The sequence below is a fragment of the Rattus norvegicus genome, chromosome 3, assembly GCF_021556685.1.
Source record: "Rattus norvegicus strain SHRSP/BbbUtx chromosome 3, alternate assembly SHRSP_T2T, whole genome shotgun sequence".
NCBI lineage: Eukaryota > Metazoa > Chordata > Mammalia > Rodentia > Muridae > Rattus > Rattus norvegicus.
The window spans coordinates 61,523,650-61,544,578 of NC_141536.1; the positions used below are offsets into that span (position 1 = coordinate 61,523,650).

Sequence of the window (20,929 nt, forward strand, 5' to 3'; positions counted from 1 at the left end):
AGAGGTTGTAGTAGGGTTCAAGAGATCTCGAAAGTGGGCCGAGAGTCTGCACTGATAAAGAATCAGACCACTGCCAAGAGGGAACTGCTGGTGTCAGGTTTTGAGAGCCAAGTTCCAGGTACCAGGTGAAAAGCGTCAAATCAGGATCTGAGAGCAGGAATGGAGGGTCAGTCCAATGAGTGAACAGGTGAATAGACGAATAGTGAGTAGGTGATGTCAACAGTGGAGGACTGAGGGACAGTCTGGGAGTCCTAGGTCCTTGAGCATGGCAGTGCTGGGGGGTCTCTTACTTCATAGGGGCCAGGTTAGAGGGTTACATCCTTCCCTTGGTCTTGTGTGTCTGCTAAGTTCTTGGGCATGGCTTCCCTTACATAATTTTAATATGCCCATGTGCCCCTAATGTCTCAATTTACTCCAAAGAAACAAAGAAGGGAGGCTCCATTTCTATTCCCAGAAATGCCATTTATCAATCTGTGCTGGATGGTTGGTTCCTGACACAGGCACGGTTTCTGGGTCTATGCAAGGGCTGCAATCATCCTTGTCCCTGAAAATGAAATCAAAACGGCTTGCGAAATGGAGTCTCTCCTAGGGCACATACAGTCTCAGAAATCAGTTTTATAAAATGTGGACTTGGTGCTGGCAATAGTCTGATGTCAATGCTGGCTAACAGTTAGGTATAGTCTAAGCAGCCCTGCGCCTTATTGACCTGTAAGGAAGGCTGTGTATTGCTTTAGCTTTCCCAGGGGACAGACCGAGGTGAGACTTCATCAAAGCTCAACTTGGTGAAACCAGTGGCTTTCCTGGGCTTTTTTATAGAGCACAGGTAAAGGATTATATACAGGAATGTTGGAGATACCCAAAACACTGGTATTGATTCAAAGTCCCACCCCGTCATGGAAGATGACCTCAGGAAAGCTGCATTATTCAGACTCACTTTCAATTGACCTTCCATTCCTATACACTCTAGAGTCTCCCAAGATCACTTGCAGCCAGCGAGTGGGAGGAGGTTTGGAGGAACAATAGCAAGAATCTCAGGTGAAGCTTTCCCTGAGTCTCCTTGGGAGTGTTAATAGCTTCATACCATTACCACGGACCTGGCTACCACTGTGTTGTTCTGCTCTGGTTGCCATGGATACTGGAGGGAAAGTCCAAAATGGCATCACGTTATGCCCGGAGAGGGGCGGGGAAACAAAGAAACAGAAAACCACCGTCTAACGCCACACAAGATCTCTGCAGTGTTCCAGGTAGAGTCACGTCGTCACTGGTCCAGTCCTCCAGCTCCCAGACTTTTGATGGGTTTTCCCTGCAGGTATTCCTGCTGTGTTCCACCTCCATGGAACGTGTTACCCAGTGACATGTGGATGGCTCTCTGCAAGTGCCTGGCCTGGATTGTATGAAACTAAACTTTACCTATTGAAAGGAAACCCAGACATTGGGATGTGTCACGGGACATCCAGGCTGTTATCAGAATGGGGAACAGTGGCCTCTTCCTTACGTGGGACCAGCCTTGTATCTAGGACACTGCGCTGGAGATGGAGAGACAGGGTAGAGGAATGCTATGCTATTTCCAGTTAGTTCCCAAGCAGCAGGAGGTCTCTGGAAAGTACTTCCTTGAACCATAGGTGGTGACATCCGATGACATCCCTGGCATATATAGGAAATGCAGTGGTTCCTGGGCTATGCATCTTTTTTTGCCCTGTAGCAAGAACCCAAAACTTTAATGGTTTCTTAAGGGTTCCACCCCTATCCTACCTTTCTCCTCAAGGTGAGCCTCAGCCTTTAGCTCTTTCCAATTGCTGGGCGGGGGAGGGGCAGTCTGTAGGCCTCTGGGAGTGAATGAGAGAAGTTCATTTGCTTTGCCTTGCAAATCTCCTGCTCCTCCCCAGATTCGACCAATATACTCCAATACATCTGAACCCAGTAGAGAGAGCATGGCTTCGAGAGACACCCTTGCTCCGAGAGTTTAATTAAATTGAGAAAAGGCAGGTTTGCACATCTTCCCGCTATCCTGCCCCGTTTGCAGCAGGTTACACGATCATTTTAAAACAGCCTTGGGGGAAAACAAATTCTTCTTAGAGAGAATGACAACGTCTGGGGGAAATAGTAGGAGTGGTAATGGAGAGTGTTGATTTAATTAATTTTATTGCCTATCTGCATCGCCTGGGAGCAGGTAAAATAGCCAAACAAGATATGCCATTTCATCTTCATGATCCTCACATTCGAGTCTGCAGGAATTGACTTAGTTGTGGAACGGAAGCCACTGTGTAAGGCAAAAGAAATTGAGGTATTGAGGCCTTGGGTTTGAGAGACAGAATTCCCACAGTGCTCTGAAAAGAAACGTTAGAGGATTGGTAGCTACTGGTTTGAAGTCTGGGAATGCCCTTGACTGGGGAGGTCACCCCCACGTGAGGAACAGTGAGGTGTGCTTCCAGTACAACTGGGGGGCAGTATTATGTCTGCTGCGGGCACCCTGACTTACATAACTTATATTGATCGTTCCTAGGTTCTGCCTTTTTCTAAATCGTGCTCCAAAGTGGTTTGGTTAATTAAGTCGCCTATTTGTCTGTATATCCTAGAACACCCCATTTCATTTCAAACATCTTTGGGAACAGCAGGTAACCGCTCCCCATTTACTTGCAGGGGCAGAAGAACCACAGGCTTCTTTCTTCTTTTGGCTCCTTTTGTTGCCAGTTTCCGTCTGCCCTCAGGAGGAGGTTAGGAAACCCCGCACTGCACCCGGCACAGGCTGGATCGAGCTTTCACGCTGATTTTATATTAGAGCCAAACACATTTGCGACTGCTCCAGACTGGTCCCTTTATTGACTGAACTGTCCTCGGGAGTGAGCTGTGTGGGAAGGCAGGCTTCTCAGCAACAGAGACCTTGCGGCACAAGTAGTGCCCATCCCCTGCTGGGTGAAAATGGCTTCAGGTCTTCCTAAATGCCAAGTTGGTCTTGCCCTAAGGATTTGACTTAGTCTAAATTGTCAAGTTCCAGCTTCGCCTAATAACTCCACCATTGCCTGCATTTGCTTTTAATGGGGACCATGTTACCTAATTCTGCAGACAGTAGACACAGCAGATTGTGTAAAATCAGCATTTAGCACTGAACAGGGATACGCGGGGACACGGGCAGATGTCTGTCTCAGTAGCTCAGCCTCTGGGTATTCAGCCCTCCGGGCCCCAGCTGCAGACTCTGTGGAGCCCCGGCACAGATCTGCCTAGAAAGGGACCCAGGCAGTCACAGCCAGGGCTTCCTTGGCCCCCCTTCCCCACAGGGTGGCACTCACTGATGGGCCTGGCTCCCGGGTGTGAGGGGATGAAAACCCCCAGGGCATTTTCAGCTCCTTTTAGCTTCTGTCTTCGGTGACAAATCCGGTCACAAGCTTTTTGACCATTGGGTCTTCATGATAGGCTTCTAGTGAGGCCCCAATGGGATAGATGTCTCCAGATTTGCTTTTTAAAGTACCAGATGCAGGAACGGGAGTCACCATGTAGCCCTCTGAGACAGACACAATGACAAGATACTGGTCACTTAGCTTGTGAACAAAAGTTTAAAGAAGGAATAAGAAAGGAGGGGTGGTTTGCCCCATCCCATTCCCCCTTATCTGTGCTCTGCTGTCTTAAGTGCCACAGCTGCTGTCTTCATCACGGGGTGTCTGGGTTCTGTATGCGGCGCCCTTTGATGCCACATAGACTCTGATGGTAAGGACATGAGGTCTCAGAAAGGAACTGTGATTACATCGCCACGAGGAAGCTGGCAAAATTCACACTCAGTGTAGAGGATTGTTTATAGCCTGCTGGAGACTGATCAGTGGTGTGGTACTCAAGCATCTTTGACTGTTTAACATCGTATTCACTGTGTAGGGTCACACCTTTCATCGCAATAAAGGGACGGCGTCAGACAGCCTAATCTTTGCGTGGTTACATTTTTGTTTGCAGATCAATTTCTGTTGGGGAACCAGACTGTACGCAGAGAAGGCAGGGCACACCCAGGCCCACATCACTCACCTGCCATCTCACCTGTCACTTGTGCCTTGCTTTCCTTCCTCAGTCAGCTAACATGGACCACATAGTAACTAAGCATGGGTCCTTGCCTCCTACAAACTTACCCTTCCTCCAAGGAAACTTTGTAACTACGCCTTTGCTGGCCCATGCTAGGCTCCAGACAACATCCTTAGATTATAGGCCTGCTCCTCTAAGAAGCAGGTCACCCCAATAGGACTGATCTCACAATCTGAAGAAATTAGGCCAAGCCTTCCCCACCCCCAACTCTTGTACTTCTCTCTAGAAAAGAGAAGAAAGTTGTCCTGGAGTTTTACAGCTTCTCACTTATTGTCTGACTCAGTATCTGATTCCTCTGGGCTTCCCGTTCATGCAGATTGTGCTGAACTGAGTCACATGGTGCATAACTCCCTAACACACCCTTTTCTGGGGATTTCTCTGAAGATTCTTCTCCAAATCTCCCAGTCATGCTGTCCAGGGAGGTTGTCTCTTACGTTTAACGAGGTTTGAAAGGGAAGTCTCTCCTTCCCTTTAAGGCTCCATCCTGTTGCCTCTGATGTAGGGTACCATTCCTTTCTTAATGCTTCTCAAGGTCCAAGCATGGCACCCTGGAGCCTCAAGGCTCTTTCCCCAAAGAAAGCTTATATTTGAAGAGGAATTTTGTGTCCACTCTTTTCTGATCCAACCTATTACTCTGTATCTCTCTCCTTCCACCCGTCCCTTCCCTCCTTTATGGCTGATGTTTTATTAAAGGCCTTTCACCAAAAATGATCGAACTCAGAGTCTCGTTCAAACCCCAGAACTGAACAGCACTCAATGCCGGTCTCTTTGTCACATGCCTGGAGCATGGCGTGGCTGGGAGAATCTGTTAGAAACTAGCACTGACAAAGCAGAAAAGCCATTTGTAGCTGTCCAGCCTGCAAGTCTCCGTCAGCCTTCCTGTGGGGGTGGGGTGGGGTGGGGAGGGAACTAGTCAGGCAATTTTAGGGTAAGGACCCCAAACGTTTTAACTCTTGTCCTTGACTAGAAAGAAGCTGGAAATGTCCTTTGTTCTGTGGGCGGCTCTGCCTTTGCCAGAGGCTTGGAGGGAAGATGTTAATCTTTCCTCCCCTAAATGAGCGCTTCCCTGCCTGGCAAGTACTCAGACCATATGATCAAACCAAGAGGCACCAGGGCAACTCATACATGGACCCACCTGACGGGCCTGCTCACACCCTCTCCCCACGCCCCAGTTTTTTGCCATGAGTCATAAAATGCTTCTAGGTTTGGTGAGACCCCATCTTCTCTTAAGCTCCCACTTGTAATCCTATAATAAAACTCCCCTCTAAACCCACTTTTTCTTTGCCCATGAATTTCATCCTTTGAATTCAAGAGACAGAGAACCGGGAAGACAGGGAAGCTCCCCGGCCTGGAGTTCCTTCAGTGGCTGTTAATTCATCTAGGACTCTAGGACCCTGAATTATGCTCAACGGAGGTGAGAAGAAAAGGTGAAGTTGCTCTCAAAAAGCCCCACTTTCCCAGTATCAACAGCTCTGGCTTTGCTTAAAAAAACAAAACAAAGCAAAACAAAACAAAACACCAGGGGAAGATTTGCAGTCTACTCATGCCCAAGTTCCATAATTTTCATTGTTTTAATTTTGGAGGGCTGGGAATTGAACTCACGATCTCATTGCATGCTAAATATGCCCATCCTGACGAGTTAAACCAGTCAAAGGCATGGATGCTGTTAGGAGTCCCCTAAAACAAAGAGTAATGTTGTGTCAACTCTTTCCTGAAGGCCTCTAAGGAGTCCTGTGCTGAGCCCTGTTTGAGAATCACGGGTTAAAGGGGTTTGCACTTCCCTAGGCAGTAAATGGGATGCTTGCTAGAACCCCACAGAGACCAACAGTGAGAAAACGGGTAGTCTAGAGTGATTTGGGGGCCGACCGTATATGACCATAGATGTTGAGGCATCCAATAATTTTAAAAAATCGTTCTAGCATCAGATGTTGATCATATTACTCTGTGTCACTGGGGGAACTTCATATTTAGATAATTTTAGAAAATTTACTTCTAGGGTTTTACTGTCTTCCACCAGAGGTTCGGTAATAAACGATGATGTTCCTTTCCCCCAGTCCTCATGGATGCAGGCAGGGCCAGCTGTCAGCTCACACAGTCTAGAGTACCACACATGGGGAAGCTGGATGACCTGATGAAAAGCAGGTCCTCACTTAACCAGATTATCTAACCTACTCCTGCATCGCGCACCCCTACGAGGCTGATTTACGTCCCCTGCCCAGTAGCCTAGAAGACATATTCTGCTCACAAATAGAATGTTCATGAGTTCAAACTCTTGTAGGTGTCAGTTTTGGGGGATCCTCTTCATCTCTAAGTAATCAAGGGGAATTGGATCCTTTAAAGACTGTTGGTCTGCTTCCCTGAAGAAGAGATATTTTATTTTTGTGTCCTTGTCAGGTTCCCCTTCCGAGGGTCTGATTCAGTTGAGCTGACCGTGAGATGTGGCTTTGTGTCTTTTGAAAAGTCCAAGTAGGTTGATAATCATCTCTGCAAATCAATTCATATCAGAGCAAATCACATTGGATGTTAAAAGAAACCAGAAAATACACGTTAAAAACAAAACAAAAAACCTTCTACACCAGTGACTGTCTTTGCTTTCTTTGAGGGTTTTTGTTACCTCTTCAGGGCCAGGTGGTGGTTTGTTTGTTTAGTTTTAGTGTTCTGAGTGCCTGGCATATTCTCATTTGCAGGACGAATCAGAGAGGCTGCAGAGTGTTTTTATACTAGGAAGGGATTCAGGACCCAGAGGAGGTGAACTCTGGGCATTAAGGCTCTTCTTTATCCTCGTCCCCAGGATGGTTTGTTCTCGAGATGCTCGAAAGTGTAGAGTAACTGCATTGCTTCTTGGCTTTCCCACGGTGGTCTTGTAGCTCCTGGGTCAGGCTGCCTTATGCCTTACAACTACCCCTGGTCTGAAAAAAAAAGTTGCCTAGTCTTCTTTACCAAAAAGCTCTCTCTAAACACAATCCTATCCCTGCAAGCTACAGCAGTTAACCCTTACTGCTGCATAAAGCTCCTTCCAGTGACCCGTGTGCCCCCATTACCTGTTTAGCCTTTCATCTTCAGCCTTGACTTGCTATGAACCAATACCCTTACCAGTTTATACCCCAGGGCGTTCTTTTTCTTCCTAACCCCATCTCTTCCTGCCATGGGGCCATCTTGTTTTCCAGGTAAGTTCCTACTTGGCTCACACCGCCCCAGCCCTATCATTTGGGCTTGCTATATTCCGTCTGTTCTTACTCTAGACCAGTGGGTCTCCACCTTTCTAATGCTAAGACCCTTTAGTACAGTTTGCTCACGCTGTGGTGACACCCGCCCCCCCCCCACAGACACACACATCACAAATCTGTTTTTGTTGCTACTTCATAACTGTAGTTTTGCTATTATGAATGATAATATAAATATCTGATATGCAGGCTATTTAAAATGGGGTCCCTGCAATGGGGATCAAGGCCCATAGGTTGAGAATCTCTGCTCTAACTTAAAATGACCTTTACATGTGTTTGTCTAACATAGGATTTCATGCACTCTACTGCTTTTTCCGGGAACTGAAACCACCATTCCTGACCATTTGCCATCCTGTGAACACCTGACAGCCAGTGCCTTTGGGATTAAGTGTCTTTACATCCACCTTCTCACTTCCAGGCTTTACCAGGAACTGTGGTAAGTGGCTCACCGCCTCTGTGATGTTCCAAATGGCTCCCAGGGTCTGGCCTCAGAATGCAGTGTTCTGATAGCTTACAGCAGTCACAGGAGAGCCAGGGGCTTCAAGCCACATGGGAGAAATCTGTCGAAGTGGGCTTCCACGGGCCTCATCTGTTTCTTGGATATGTGCAGTGTCTGACACACCAGTACCAGGGTAGCTACTCACTGCCCAAGCACTTCCCATAGTTGTTTTATTTGAGTCCCATGATGTATTTTGGTAGAGGAGATATTGAATATAAATTTTAATAGAGGACATGTTGAATCTAAGCCAGCTTAAGGTATTAAGCCAAGTGAATATAGTTCTTGGACTAAAATTTAGTTTGGATTTTGATTTCTTTAGTCTTTTTTTCTTCCTATAAGGGTACCTTTAATGTGTTCAGTTATGAATTGTCACATTTAATTCTATCTTTATAGAAAACCCTGCTTTCCTTCACCTGCAATTATTATAAATGAGTCTAAAAGACCTTGCTTTAAAAGCTATACTCAGTGGCCCATGTCTCTAGAACCATAGCGGAAGGATGAGCCTGAGTCTGTAAATGCACAAGGCACACTCCCCCAACTTGTGTTCTAACAGAAAACCTGCATTCTCCATTCATGATTTGCTAGATCTTCATGAACATTATGACTATTACTGGCCTTCTCTCTTTTACTTTTTTAAAAAATATTTTTATTTTATGTATGTTGGTGTTTTTGCTTACATGTATGTATGCCCGTGTAAGGGAGTCGGATCCCCTGGAATTGAAGTTACAGACAGTTGTAAGCTGCCCTGTGGGTGCTGGGAACTGAACCCAGGACCTCTGAAGGGGCAGCCAGTGCTCTTAACCACTGCGCCATCTCTCCAGCCCCTCTCTTTTACTTTTAAACTAGGGCTTATGGTAGGATTTTGTTTGCAAAGGCGACAAAACAAAATAGATTCCCAGGGCATTCCAAGTTCTTCTTGGGTTACTGAAAAGCACTTGGTTATTTCCATGTGGATCTCCTTAGATCCTAAACGTAAGTGTTGATCTCTTCAGCAGAACCATTAGAAGAAGTGAGGCAGGACAGCTTTGAGCTTGAGACCAGCTTAAGCCTAACAGTGAGACTCTTTCTCAAAAAGCAAAAGAAAAAAAAACAATATGTAGAATTTTGATGCAATAAATCTAAAGCCCTTTTCTTTCCTGAGAAGCTGCCAGTGATATACTGGTTTATTACCTTAGTGTTAACTCCATTTGAATTATACATTTGAGAATAGGAACATAAAAATTACGACTAATGAATTTGCTGTTTTCCATTACTGCTCTATTTTTTTCCTCTGAGTCTGTGTCACCATTAAAGACATAAAACAGGAGAAAAACCCTAGAAACAGTTTAGAAATTGAGAATGAGAAAAAATTGATTTCACTCATAATGAAAATTTATAAAGTATGTTATTAATTTATGAAAACATTTTTCCCTCTTAATTTTATTTGCCCATTAGAACCATCTTCAGTGTTTATATGACATTAGAAAAAAAAAACAGGCTTTAGGAAAACGATCTTTTTTTGTGATTTAAAGCCATAGACCTATTATGTGCATGGTGTGAACTTCAGTCTTATGAAGATTATATACTGTTGTCATTTAATTCTTTTATCCCATTTTTGCCTTCTCCGACAATAAAAGGAAGAGCAGGTGCTTAATGACCACCTTGTCCAATCGTGTGCCGGTAAGTGATTCCCTTAACTAAAGTGACATATAGACACCCTCACTGCACCCACAGAAGGAATTCTTTCTGACAACCTCAAGTTTGATTCATGTTGGACACTGAGCTGAGTGGAGAGCAACATTATATTGTCATTCTGGCCTAAGAAAGTTTCAGCCAAAGAAATGAGGGTAATTCCCCGGTCATGCTCCATAGCTGAGAACCTGCATGGTCATGGTCTTGATGCATTTCCCGATGGAGCCAATTACTTAGCTTTCTGCAAAGAGTGGCATCCCTTGTGGAACCAGCCCTTGCAGTATACAACTTATCCACTGAGGTACCCAAACTATTGCTTTCTGAAGAAGACAAGAATCCCCAAGCAGGTACAGAGAGGCGAGAGGCTGGCCTTGGGGTGTTTCCTAAGTACCCCATGCCTGTGTAGGGCATGTGTCTAGAGGCTCACCTCAGCTGTAGTTCTCAGAAACCTTGGCCACCCTCTCCTCCCCGTGATTCTACATCCAATGGGTACCTACGTCTCACAATATTCCAAATACAACCTCTCCAGTGAGTCTCTGGACTCCTTTGTGAATCTCAGTATAGCAAACCTTTGTATTTCCTTTGTTCTTTGTCGCAACACCTCAGCTAAAGCACTTTCCAAGAGAAAAATTCTGCGTAGCTGAATCTAGTTCGTCCTTGGGAAACAAATTCTCTTAGGGGAGAATCAAGGTGATGTGTCTGATACATACCAAAATTAGTATTTTGTGTTTTCTTCTTCTAATTAATTAAAATCTGTCAAACTGATTCTCAATATAGGTAACATACAAGGTATGTGACTCTGTAGTGCTTCCCATGCTGTTTTTATGCCTTGCTTATTCACTTAAGGCTGGCTCCTTCTGCTGGTTTGCAAATATATTTCACAATGCGCCTTTACAAGAACTCATTATTGAGTTTTTAATACCCCGGAGGGCCTTCTCTCCTGAAGTCCCATAGCATTTGAGGTGAGACGGGATCCTGCTGAGAAAAAGGCCATGAGATTCAGAAAGCATGGGATGGCTAAATGAACTGGAATTTCAGATAAACAACAGGTAATTTTTTAGTAGAAATATGCCCCAATAATACATACTTGTTTATAAGACATAAATATACTGTATGCAATAGCATATGAAGTTGTACATTAAAAGCAAATTCTATAGTAGACTTATTTGTATCTTATTTTAGATTCAAATTTAACTAAGTATTTTATACCTTCAGTGGCTCCCATCAGCAGACCAGTTATATCCAGAGTATGTCAGAGGAAGCAGGGTGTTTTTGTTTTGTCTTGTCTTCTGAGGCAGTCACCTGTAGCTCAGCCTTCCCTGGGGCTATGAAGCTGAGTGTGACTTTAAACTACCCAGCACTTCTGATTCTCCTGCCTCAGCCTCTCCAGTCCTCTGCAGCATATGTTTTGTTTTGTTTTAAACTTGCAGAGTTGGCAAAGTTCAGCAATCATCTTTTCCCTTTAGGAACAACACACGAGGAGGCTTTAGTTCAAATATGTGTGTTCCCTTGGGGCTGCCTGACTCTGACACTTCAGTTCTGGAGTGGATGATGAGATGTGACCCACTTAATAGTGTTTCATAAATCATAGCTTGAAGCTACTCATGGCTTCCTTCAGAGGCATGAATTCTAATGAATTGCTATTCTTTTGTGCCTTCTCCTTGGGTGATTTAAAACTCTCTCAACTTTAAATCTAATCAATAAGTTTCTGGGTCTATTTAAATACTGACATTTGGAAATTTCTGAGGGTTGCAATAAGCTTCAACAAGACATGGGACAAGGCAAGGTAAGTCAAGGAAAACTGCTACTGAAGTCCAGATATATATTTGTTCTGCAGAGGTGTCAAATGGAAACAGAATTCCTTCATGGAGTACAGCATATACCAATCAAGCCTCCAGGTCAAATTACACAAGTTTAAGTAGTGTTAGATAGAGCTCAAATGGGTTACGATACAACAAAACACAGTCCAAATTCTGAATGCTACACTAGACTTCTGTGACACTTTAGAAGCAGCCCGCGTATCGCGTAAGGTGTTAAGGGCCACCGTCTTCAGACAAACGGATGAACTTTGATGGAAGAAGCCATTTGCTCTGTTACTGCGCATCCATCCATCCATCACCGCCACGCTGCCATCTACTGGCTTTGGTTTTTAAGAAAAGAATATTTACTTCCAACTCCAACCAGAGACTCCATTTTAAAGAGTAACTGGGTATGGGTTCAGGGTCTATAAATAGTTTTGTTACCATTTTTCCCCCTCAGAATTGTACAACAGTGTGACATTAAAGATGGTGGCATATCCTTGACTGTTTATATTTAGGGACTGAAGTCTAACGGTCCTCCCTGTGTTATTTTCATGAGTAGATAGTGGCATAAGTAACACACCAGGATTCTCCTACTTCATAAAGATGTCTTTAATTCCTAGCCAGGTATCTGCAAATGCACCTCGTAAGCATTTGATTCAACTGTAAAGGTTCGGGTGGCCACACGTACATATTCTGGTAGACTGTTTCAGTAGGGTCCGAGCTAGTCATCTCCACAGCAATGGACAGGCCAGTGAAGGTATCTGGGTAGCCCCAGCCCCATGCCCAACCCCAACACTGTCTTAGTTCATCCCCATCCGTACCCCCAGCCCCTGCCCAGCCCTGCCCAGCCCTAGATCCAGTGCCAGCCTCAACCTAGCCCAGCCCCAGCACAGCACAGCCCCAGCCCCAGCACAGCCCCAGCCTAGCCCAGCCCCGGCTCAGCCTCAGCCCTTCCCAGCCTCAGCATAGCCCAGCCCCAGCACAGCCCCAGCCTAGCCCAGCCCCGGCTCAGCCTCAGCCCTTCCCAGCCTCAGCATAGCCCAGCCCCAGCTCCTGACAGATTATGACCAAGGGAACTCTGATGATACCCGAGAGAGAACAGAAGCCCAACTCAGTCAAATGCCCTCTGGAATTCTCAGCCTGTGAAATCCTGATGTAATAAAATGGTTGTTATTTTAAGCTACAGTTTTAGCTGGTAAAGAAGCAAATAGCTTATGAGAACAAACAGCGATGCACTGAACCTTATGCTTAAAAAGTGATAGAATGGGGTGATGTCCCGATTGGAGCAAGGGGCCAGCGAGGGGTACGACACTATAAGTGACCATAAATATCACCAACAGGGATAAAAAAAATTGAACTGGAGATTTGGAGGACCTGCACAAAGTTCTAAGAAACCAGAGTCACAGGTTTTAGCAGGCTGCTACCATTTTACAATGTTACAACTTTGGCCCAGCATCTCAGACAGTCGGGGAGAAAGTGGTGATAAGCCTGCCCTCTCCGCAGACTCTGTGTACAGCAATGAACGAGCGTGACAATTAAGAACGCTTGCAGACGTGAGAAATATGTTTAAGAGGCAGTCCTCCTCCCTATTTGACGAGTTCTCAACAGCTAATGTGAAATTACAGGAGTCTCCTGAGAAAAGACGGCAGGAAACACAGGCAGAAATTTTTTTTTTGGTACTTTTATTGAAAAGGTACATTTAAAAAAATACACAGACATTTTACCATTTACAGATTGCAGATATAGGCCCTCTAAAAGAGCTCGCTCTATGCTGTTGTTTTATGATACCTCTTGCCCCTGATATCACAAACATTCCAGTCTTCTTAACATCAGTTTTTTGTTTTTGTTTTTTTTGCAGCAGGGGGGGTGGGGGGTCCCTAGGGGGTAGGGGTGGGGAAGGGGAAGCGTGGTCACATGACCTGCGACACAGTCATTGGACAGATTGTTCAATTATAAATTATGTATCTTCTGTACATTATTGCGTCAGGGAGCCACAGAGTTATGTAGCATCGTTACCGATGAAAAACAGAGGTTTAAAATGAAGACCTTTATGTAGAAACACACAGATTCACTGTCCTCTTGCAGATGCACAGAAGTTGCAAAAAAATGTGCAATTTAGGAAGCTCTTTTTGTTTCTGTATACATTTGCTTAGCAACTCAAACCAGTGAGGATGCTACAAAAATAAGTTAAAACAAAAATAGCAAACAGGTAGTAATTATAGCTATGTTATATGGCTTTCTATTTCGTTTAAATATCTCCAAATAAAATATGAAATAAAGAAAATACATTATCTTTTGTTCTCTTAGAGAGAAAAAATTTCAAAGCTACTCTGCTTCCTAACAATTACACAGCAATGAAAAAAAAAGTTTAATTCAACGAGAGTTACGATCTAGTACTACACGGGGTACAACAGTACTCGGGTCTAGAACAGTACACAATCCCTGTGGACACTAGTACACCAGAAAAGAAAAAAAAAACACGCCATGGGCCGTGGGGAAGATGGTATCCACAATTAAGCACTTGCGATGGACTTTTGTTCCACACTAGAATATGCCCGCTTGGATTCTGGAGTTATTTACAGACATCCGGAGAAGAGCCTACTTCCTGTTCAAGTCTGTCAGGAAGAGATTCCATTTTGTTTCTAAGCCAGATCACCATGTCATGGGAACACACAGGTCGGTTTTCTTTTTCTGATCAATATATTTTCAAGAAACTTAAGTATCTCAGATACACCAATTGGCAGGGGTAGGGTGGAGAGGGCACGGGAAGAGACGGTGCCCTTGAGCTTGGCCTCCGCCTGTGTCTGGAGGTGGGGCTGGGCGGTGGCCTGCACTTTGTAAGTGCGTAGGTGGGGTACTTACAGTCACACACAGGGCTTACACTGCTGAATCCTTTGGGCTGTTCGTCTACACCTTCCCACTGGCCTGGCCTGTCGCGGGCGGGCGGGCTCCCAGTGTTTAGTAAGGGGCAAAGAGGATGGAGGTGGGCGTGGCCCGGATGGGCCCGTGGCCAGGCCTCAGCAGTGCAGGAGGGATGGCTGCAGCCTGGAAGAGAGAGGCAGATGGCCGAGGTGGCAGGGACAGCGCAGTGGACACAGCTGCGGCCGCCAGGGGTGAAGACAGGAAAGTCGGGGCCAGAGGCTTCATCAGATCTTTCTGGAATGCAAGCTTTGCCTAAAGAAGGGACGAGAACCGGAAAGGGGGTGAGAATACTGTTCAGGCGCCACAGAGGTTTCCCCTACAGAGCTAATACATCGAATTTTCAACATCCTGACTTTGAGACGTCATGAAATGATGGCTATCACTGGGTTCCGGGGCTCTGGTTGTAGTCTCTGGAGAGACACCTAGAAAGGTCCTGCTTAGGCAACCAGCGCAACTGCAAAACCACGCTGCCCACGCTGGCCTCGAATCTTAGATGCGCCACAACATCCAACACGTTCAGTTTCGGGTTTTGAGAAGTGTGGCCCTTCGCTTCACTCTCTTGGACACTCTGTATGAGGTAATTGAAGTATAAGGGCATTAGGGACCCGGGAGACGAGAACACAAAACCAATTTGCACTTCTTGTACTGTCCACATGATGCGCATCCTCTGAAAAAAAATTATAGCTAAATCAAATTCTGTGCTTGACAGTGACTGTAAGTGGGCTAGAAACCCTCTCTACTTAAAGGAATCCCAGCGTGGATGCTTCCCGGGAAGAAATCAATCCTAAATTTCTGTCTTTTGCAATCAGCAGGGGCTGTGTGAACTGCCTAATCCTGGCATCACCTGCTTGCAGCATCCACTGGTGGCTTAGAAGGTAATCAAAGCTCCCCTCCAGCTGGTCTTGCTCAGTTCCGCCTCAGACTGAAGACCACGTTAGACCCAGCTCCAGGGACACTGTGAGGCCACCCATCTGTGGATTTATTTATATGACACCTGCTGTTGACGACCCTAGGTATTGGCGCAAGAGCCTGAAAGCCGGTCATGTTGAGAGCGGGTGGGACCGGCTGATTACCAACGTGAAGAGAAAGAGCAATGCTTTCATATGGATCCGAACAGGAAACGGAGAAATACTAAATGTATGGATTTTTGTCACAAAAGTAGCCCCACATCCTTCCAAGTCTGCAACACCCAGAATTCCCCAGACATCACTTGTTCTTCTTGAGGGCCTTCAGCTTTCTTTGTAACTTACAGAAGGTCATCTTTGAAAAGGGTTTAGGAAGAGTAGGACATTAGCTCTTTAAAAGCTATATCTTTTCATTTTAATTATGTGTGCTGCTGGTGTGTGTGTGTGTGTGTGTGTGTGTGTGTGTGTGTGTGTGGGCACGCATGCAGATGACTTCAATGTTCAAGCATCAGATCTCCTGGAGCTGCTGTTAGCTGCTTGTCCTGAATGCTGGGAACCAAAGTTGGGCCCCCTACAAGAGCAGCAAGTGCTTTAAAAAAAACCCATCTTCTCTCCAGCATGGAGACACTGGCTTTTGAAGAGACTCCACTTTGCTGTTCTAAGGTACTCTGTAGTGGGAATTAAGCCCTTCATTCTAACGTTTCTGGACCTGTCGGAGATGGCCCAGCAGGTAAAGCCACCTTCTGCCTACCCTGACATGGCTCTCGAGATACATGTGCCTGTAGCCAGGCCTTACAACTGGAATTTGATCCCCTGGACCCCCGAGGTGGAAGGAGAGAACCAACTCCACCAAGTTTCCCTCGGATCTCCACATTTGCGCCACCATGGATCAAGAGCTGCTCAACCATGAGTTCTTTAGCTTAGCATGAGGCAGGAAGGTCTGGTTTGTTCCCCAGCCCAGTCAATTACACTATAAACAAAGAACTCATCACTCCCAGAGTTTAGAGCCCACTTGTCGCTAGAGGCTCTCCTGCTGACCACCACCCAAACCAGCAAGGCTGACCCACAAGACAGGCGCACGAAGGGAACTGACCGCCAAGATGCTTGGGCTCCTCTGGAGCTTGTTGTAGGGGCTGTATTTCGGCTTCAATGGCTTTCCTGCCACGCGGTCTTTATGCCTTCGGCTTGAAATGTGCTGAAAGAAGTGTGGCATGTTAGCCGACTCTGTGGAAGGTTCTTTTCCCAGACAAGGACAGCTGACTTCCCCACTCCCACTTTCTAAGGCGGTTTGGGCAAAAAAAACTTTCCGATCACCTACAGAGAGGACATTTCCTTCTAGCCCACTGTCCCTGTCCTTCTAATGTGCTGAAGTCTTATCAGATTTCCCCCTGGGTTGCCATGATCACCACTAAGCCTGTTGTCCTTGACCAGCCCTTGAGTGTTTAGGAGACAAGCTTCATAGGACCTTTGGCTCCTGATGCTCGCTTGGGAATTGTGGAGCCCGCCTGTCTGTCTGTCTGTCTGTCTGCCTGCCTTCCTGTTTCTAGTACTAGGGCTAGAGGCTGAGAGGTAGGAAGTACAGGCCCAGCTATTGGGCAATGACCTCTCTCCACAGCACTTGCACGTCGCAGATTGTTGCCTATTAAATTTAACCTTGGGCACACAGAAAACCATTTATAGGCAAGGAGCCACAGGCAGACAAGTGGTGACCTAAACCTGTGGCTATGTCTAGTTTGGGCCACCTTACCTGTTTGAGTTGAATTTCTGAGTTCACATGAACATCACAGATTTCACAATGAAATGTTTTGTTCTGCAGTCCTGAACCCTTACTGCCATTCTGCACCTTTAATCTTGACCCAGGTCTTGGATAGGACTTAATTGGACCAGCTCCATTACGAGCCTCAACCATGGTCTTGTGTTTAGATCCTAAAAAGAAAGAAGGGGGAGGTATATATTTAGTAGCTACTTAAGAACTCTGTGTGTGTGTGTGTGTGTGTGTGTGTGTGTGTGTGTGTGTGTGTGTGTGTGTGGTGGAGGTGGAGTTCAGTTGGTGGAGTGTTTGCCCGGTTGTGTGAAGACCTGTGATTGAGCCCAGCACTTCATTATCTCCCTGTGGTGTAAGTTCAAGGTTATCATCTGTGCAGCAAATCCAAAGACAGCCTGTGCTACATGAGACCCCACCTAAACAAAACAAATAAATGAACTATAGGAAGCCTATACTTTTCTTCCCTTTTCCCCTCTCCCTTCCATCACTTTCTCCCCCTCCCCTCCTCTCTCCTCCCTTTCCTCCACTTCTTTTCTTCCTCTTACTTTTCTTTTATACAGGATCTTACTATGTATCCAAGGCTGGCCTTGAACTCACCTTGCAGCCCATGCTAGCCTCAAGCTTGTGATTCTCTAGTCTGAGCCTCTTGAGTGCTAGAATTATGGGCATGAACCATCATGTCCAGCCCACATACATGTTTTCTTTACATTAATTTTAATATCTGAGTAATATATTCTATCATGTTCGGCTAGTCTAATGTATTCTGAATTTCATTACTGATGAACTTTTATGTTGTTTCAATACATATACATATACATGTACACAAACATTTGTCTCATGAGTGCAAAGCAGTGGCCACTCTACATAAGTCTTTGGCTCTATCTCCATCACTTCGTCAAAATGGTTTTTGGTCAGTATTAGGTGCTTTTTAATGAACTAAAGAAGGCATTTGCCTCCACAATACTTTTGCTTTGCATTTCTCAGTAATTATGATCATGATTCTAAAACCACTCCTGAGAGAGTGGAGAGAGAGAGAGAGAGAGAGAGAGAGAGAGAGAGAGAGAGGGAGAGGGAGAGGGAGAGAGGGAGAGAGAGGGAGAGAGGGAGAGAGGGAGAGAGAACACAACAGATGTGACATTCTGGTGGGAAGAGTTGGGTTTAGTCACCAACATCATTTAGACTATAAACATGGCAGCTGACCTGTATTGTGAGCCTCCAGCTGTGACAAGGAGTTCACTGCCACCTTGCATAGCGAGCAGTAGAGTAATTTTTTGGCTTTTTCTTCTTCTGACTCAGCAACAGACCCCGGAGCTCCATTTGTGCTCTTGGAGGGAGAAGCAATGGCTCCAAGTGTCAGAGGTGTTGTGCCAGATTTGAGGAAAAAGGAGCCTCCTTCGGAGCCTGAGGGCTGACTGGAACTGGTGGCTTTTATCTTTCCTTTGTCTTCTAAGGGAGACACAGAGGTGTTACTAAAGCCTCCTAGGTCATACAAACCAGAATGAAAAACAGGAATATGACTTCCATACCCAAATAGATAAGCTAACATACATCCTTTTAAAGTTTAGCACAGATTTTACTTGGTAGAGCTTGGTTTAAAAAAGTTCATTCTAGCCCATTAGTTTCCACAGCAGGTCACCCTAAAGTCATGCTGATCCATGAAGCATGACTTTGGCGTCCCACTTAATGTAGGTGACTTTCCTAAAATCCTCCAGTTGTAAGCCATACGCTAAGGAAGGCTTTACTCTTAACAAAATCAGCTACTTTTCAGCATGATGACAAGATGGCGCCATGAGAGGTCACTAGCCCATGTTGGCTTCAGCTGACTATTTATGACTTAGTTATGGCATGGGTATGGAGTTAAAATTTAACTTTGACACCAAGTCAACCCTTTACCTTTGATGCGTGGGTACAGGAAAGGGAAGAAACGTGGCCGACTGTGGTTAGAATTGATGAAGTTTTTCCTGGTTTTTCAATGGGACTGCACCCGATCCAAAGCATGGGGGTTGTGGGGAGGGAGCTGAGTTCCATTCTCTAGGCTCATAGATTAACGGGAGTCTAAATCAAAAGTTTTAAGTAATCGGATCAAACACAGTCACAAAATGAATATTAGTCAAATAATTTAAAGACATCTTGACATTTTTAGTCATGCAATTACTGGAGGCTTATTATCCTGAAGAGAGTGGAGCAGGTTGTGAGGGGTCATAGTGACTTGGGGAGAATTGGAGGCATTGTTCAGTGACTCCCTTGGGAAGAAAGACTGGATCCTCATAGGCCAAGCACACCCATGCCCTGTATACTTCCAGTAGAGCTGGCACTCTTAGAAAATGCCTAGTGACGTGTTAATTAAGAGAGGGACACTATGTGAGAATACAGTCCCTAACTGTCCTAAGCAATTCAGGACCGCACAGCATTGGCTTAGATGACCACTGATGTCTGTGTTTATTCCCAGAATTCTCCATGTGGCAAAGCAAAGCTTACAGTGCTTACTATAATGACTTTAAAAGCTTCTTTGATCTGGGGATTCACCGCTCCCTCTCCCTCCCCTGCATTGGGGTCCATGTTAAGACTGACACATGAAGACTGAACAAGAGGCAAGAGCGTCCTAGACAGGCCCCCATCTGAGGAGGGGAGGCCTGTCTCCTTGTCTCCCACAGCCTTGTATTCGCTTTCAGAAAAGACATTCACATTTAGGATGAGACGAAAAAAAGTCTGCATCTTTTATAAAAGTTTCAGGGGGAAGATTACTCCTTCTAACTGGTGAGTTGGAGATTTATTGTTTAGGATGGGATGGGGCTTCCTCATCTCCAAGCATCTCCCAGGCTGAGTCTTGGAGCACTTATAAGCATCCAAGCAAGGCAGTGGTCTTACTATGGTGCTCTAGGAGCTGCCCTGCTCTTGAGATGGAGATTTGTCACCTCCCGCTCCAAGCCTCTCATCTGCTATTCTGTATAAAGTTGATCTGAAAGAGCCTGACTTTGTCTGAGATCCACTCACGCATGCTTCCTGAAGTTCCTAGGTTGGGTTCCTTGCATCACTGTTCCCATTGTCTTTATGCTTACGTCAAGCTTGTTGCTTACAAAATACTACTAACATTATTCTATCATAACAAACATGGGATAGTACGGCTGAAAGAAACTTTTTCCTTATTTTTAATGTGAGAAAACTGAACTTCATAAATGATGTTTCTCATTCCTGGTCTTCATGCAGGATGCTGATCTTTTTGCAAAAAGGGGAAGTGACTTAATTTATCATCATTAATATTACAGATGCATACAAAAGCCACCTTATACGTGAATTCGCTTTTTTCTTTTTTTACTACAGTTTAGTTTTAAGGCATTTTTCTTTTGTTTTGAATTACCTTTTTTGAGACTTTCACACATGAACGCAGTATTTATATCATTTCTACTCCTTTTATTTACACACATACATGGAGATCGATATATAATTTGATTTTCTTAAGTGAGGCTACTGTATGCTGTACTCAATAATTGCCTGCTTCACGTTATGGTAATAAGATGTATAAAATAGGTGTTTTCCTTTCTATGCTTATTTCTTTAAGAAAAAAAACTAAGCACATTTCCTTTTTAAATCTCCTTTGTGAAATTGTTAATTTATTCACTAACAAATGCAGGTTGACATCATGCTAATTGCTGACAGGGTGCTAGACACTGAAGAGAATAGTTAAGTAAATCAGGTACAGACTTGAAGAAAGTTACAGAGGAGCCAGGGGAATGAGACAGCCACACTGAGGTTCTAATTTATGGTAGAAACCGTCGAGAGTCATGGGAGCATAGAGCAGAAATGATTACTTCTGCTTGGGAAGAAAGGGGCATTTTTCATTAAGGAAGTGGCGTTTGAGTTTTGAAGGTCAGGTTTAGAAACGAATAGAAGGTGGGAGTGTGGGGTGGGGAGGAGGGAGAAGGAATAGGAAACAGAAGACATGTGCAAAAACAGCAGGGTTTTCATAGGGTTAAGACTCTTGGGGTTTCAATGGATGGAGGCCAGGGACCCCTGTGGTTGAATTGGGGAGGGGCTGGAGGAGGCTGGGGAGGAGGGTGACCCCATAGGAAAACCAGCAG

The 20,929-nt window shown here is 45.1% G+C and overlaps 1 protein-coding gene across 29 annotated transcripts in view; it reads right to left on the bottom strand.

Moving 5' to 3' along the window:
• Positions 1–12,923: 12,923 nt before the first annotated feature.
• Positions 12,924–20,929, bottom strand: part of Zfp385b (zinc finger protein 385B) — a 372,515-nt gene continuing 364,509 nt past the window's right edge. For 11 of the 29 annotated variants that reach the window (XM_087651738.1, XM_087651730.1, XM_087651728.1 and 8 more), the window contains 4 exons: positions 18,051–18,296; positions 16,833–17,011; positions 16,179–16,280; positions 13,368–14,432 (listed from right to left, as the gene is read on the bottom strand). In XM_087651738.1, coding sequence (XP_087507864.1) covers positions 14,217–14,432; positions 16,179–16,280; positions 16,833–17,011; positions 18,051–18,296 — 743 coding nt within the window. In that variant the 3' untranslated portion in view covers positions 13,368–14,216. 29 annotated transcript variants of the gene reach the window in all.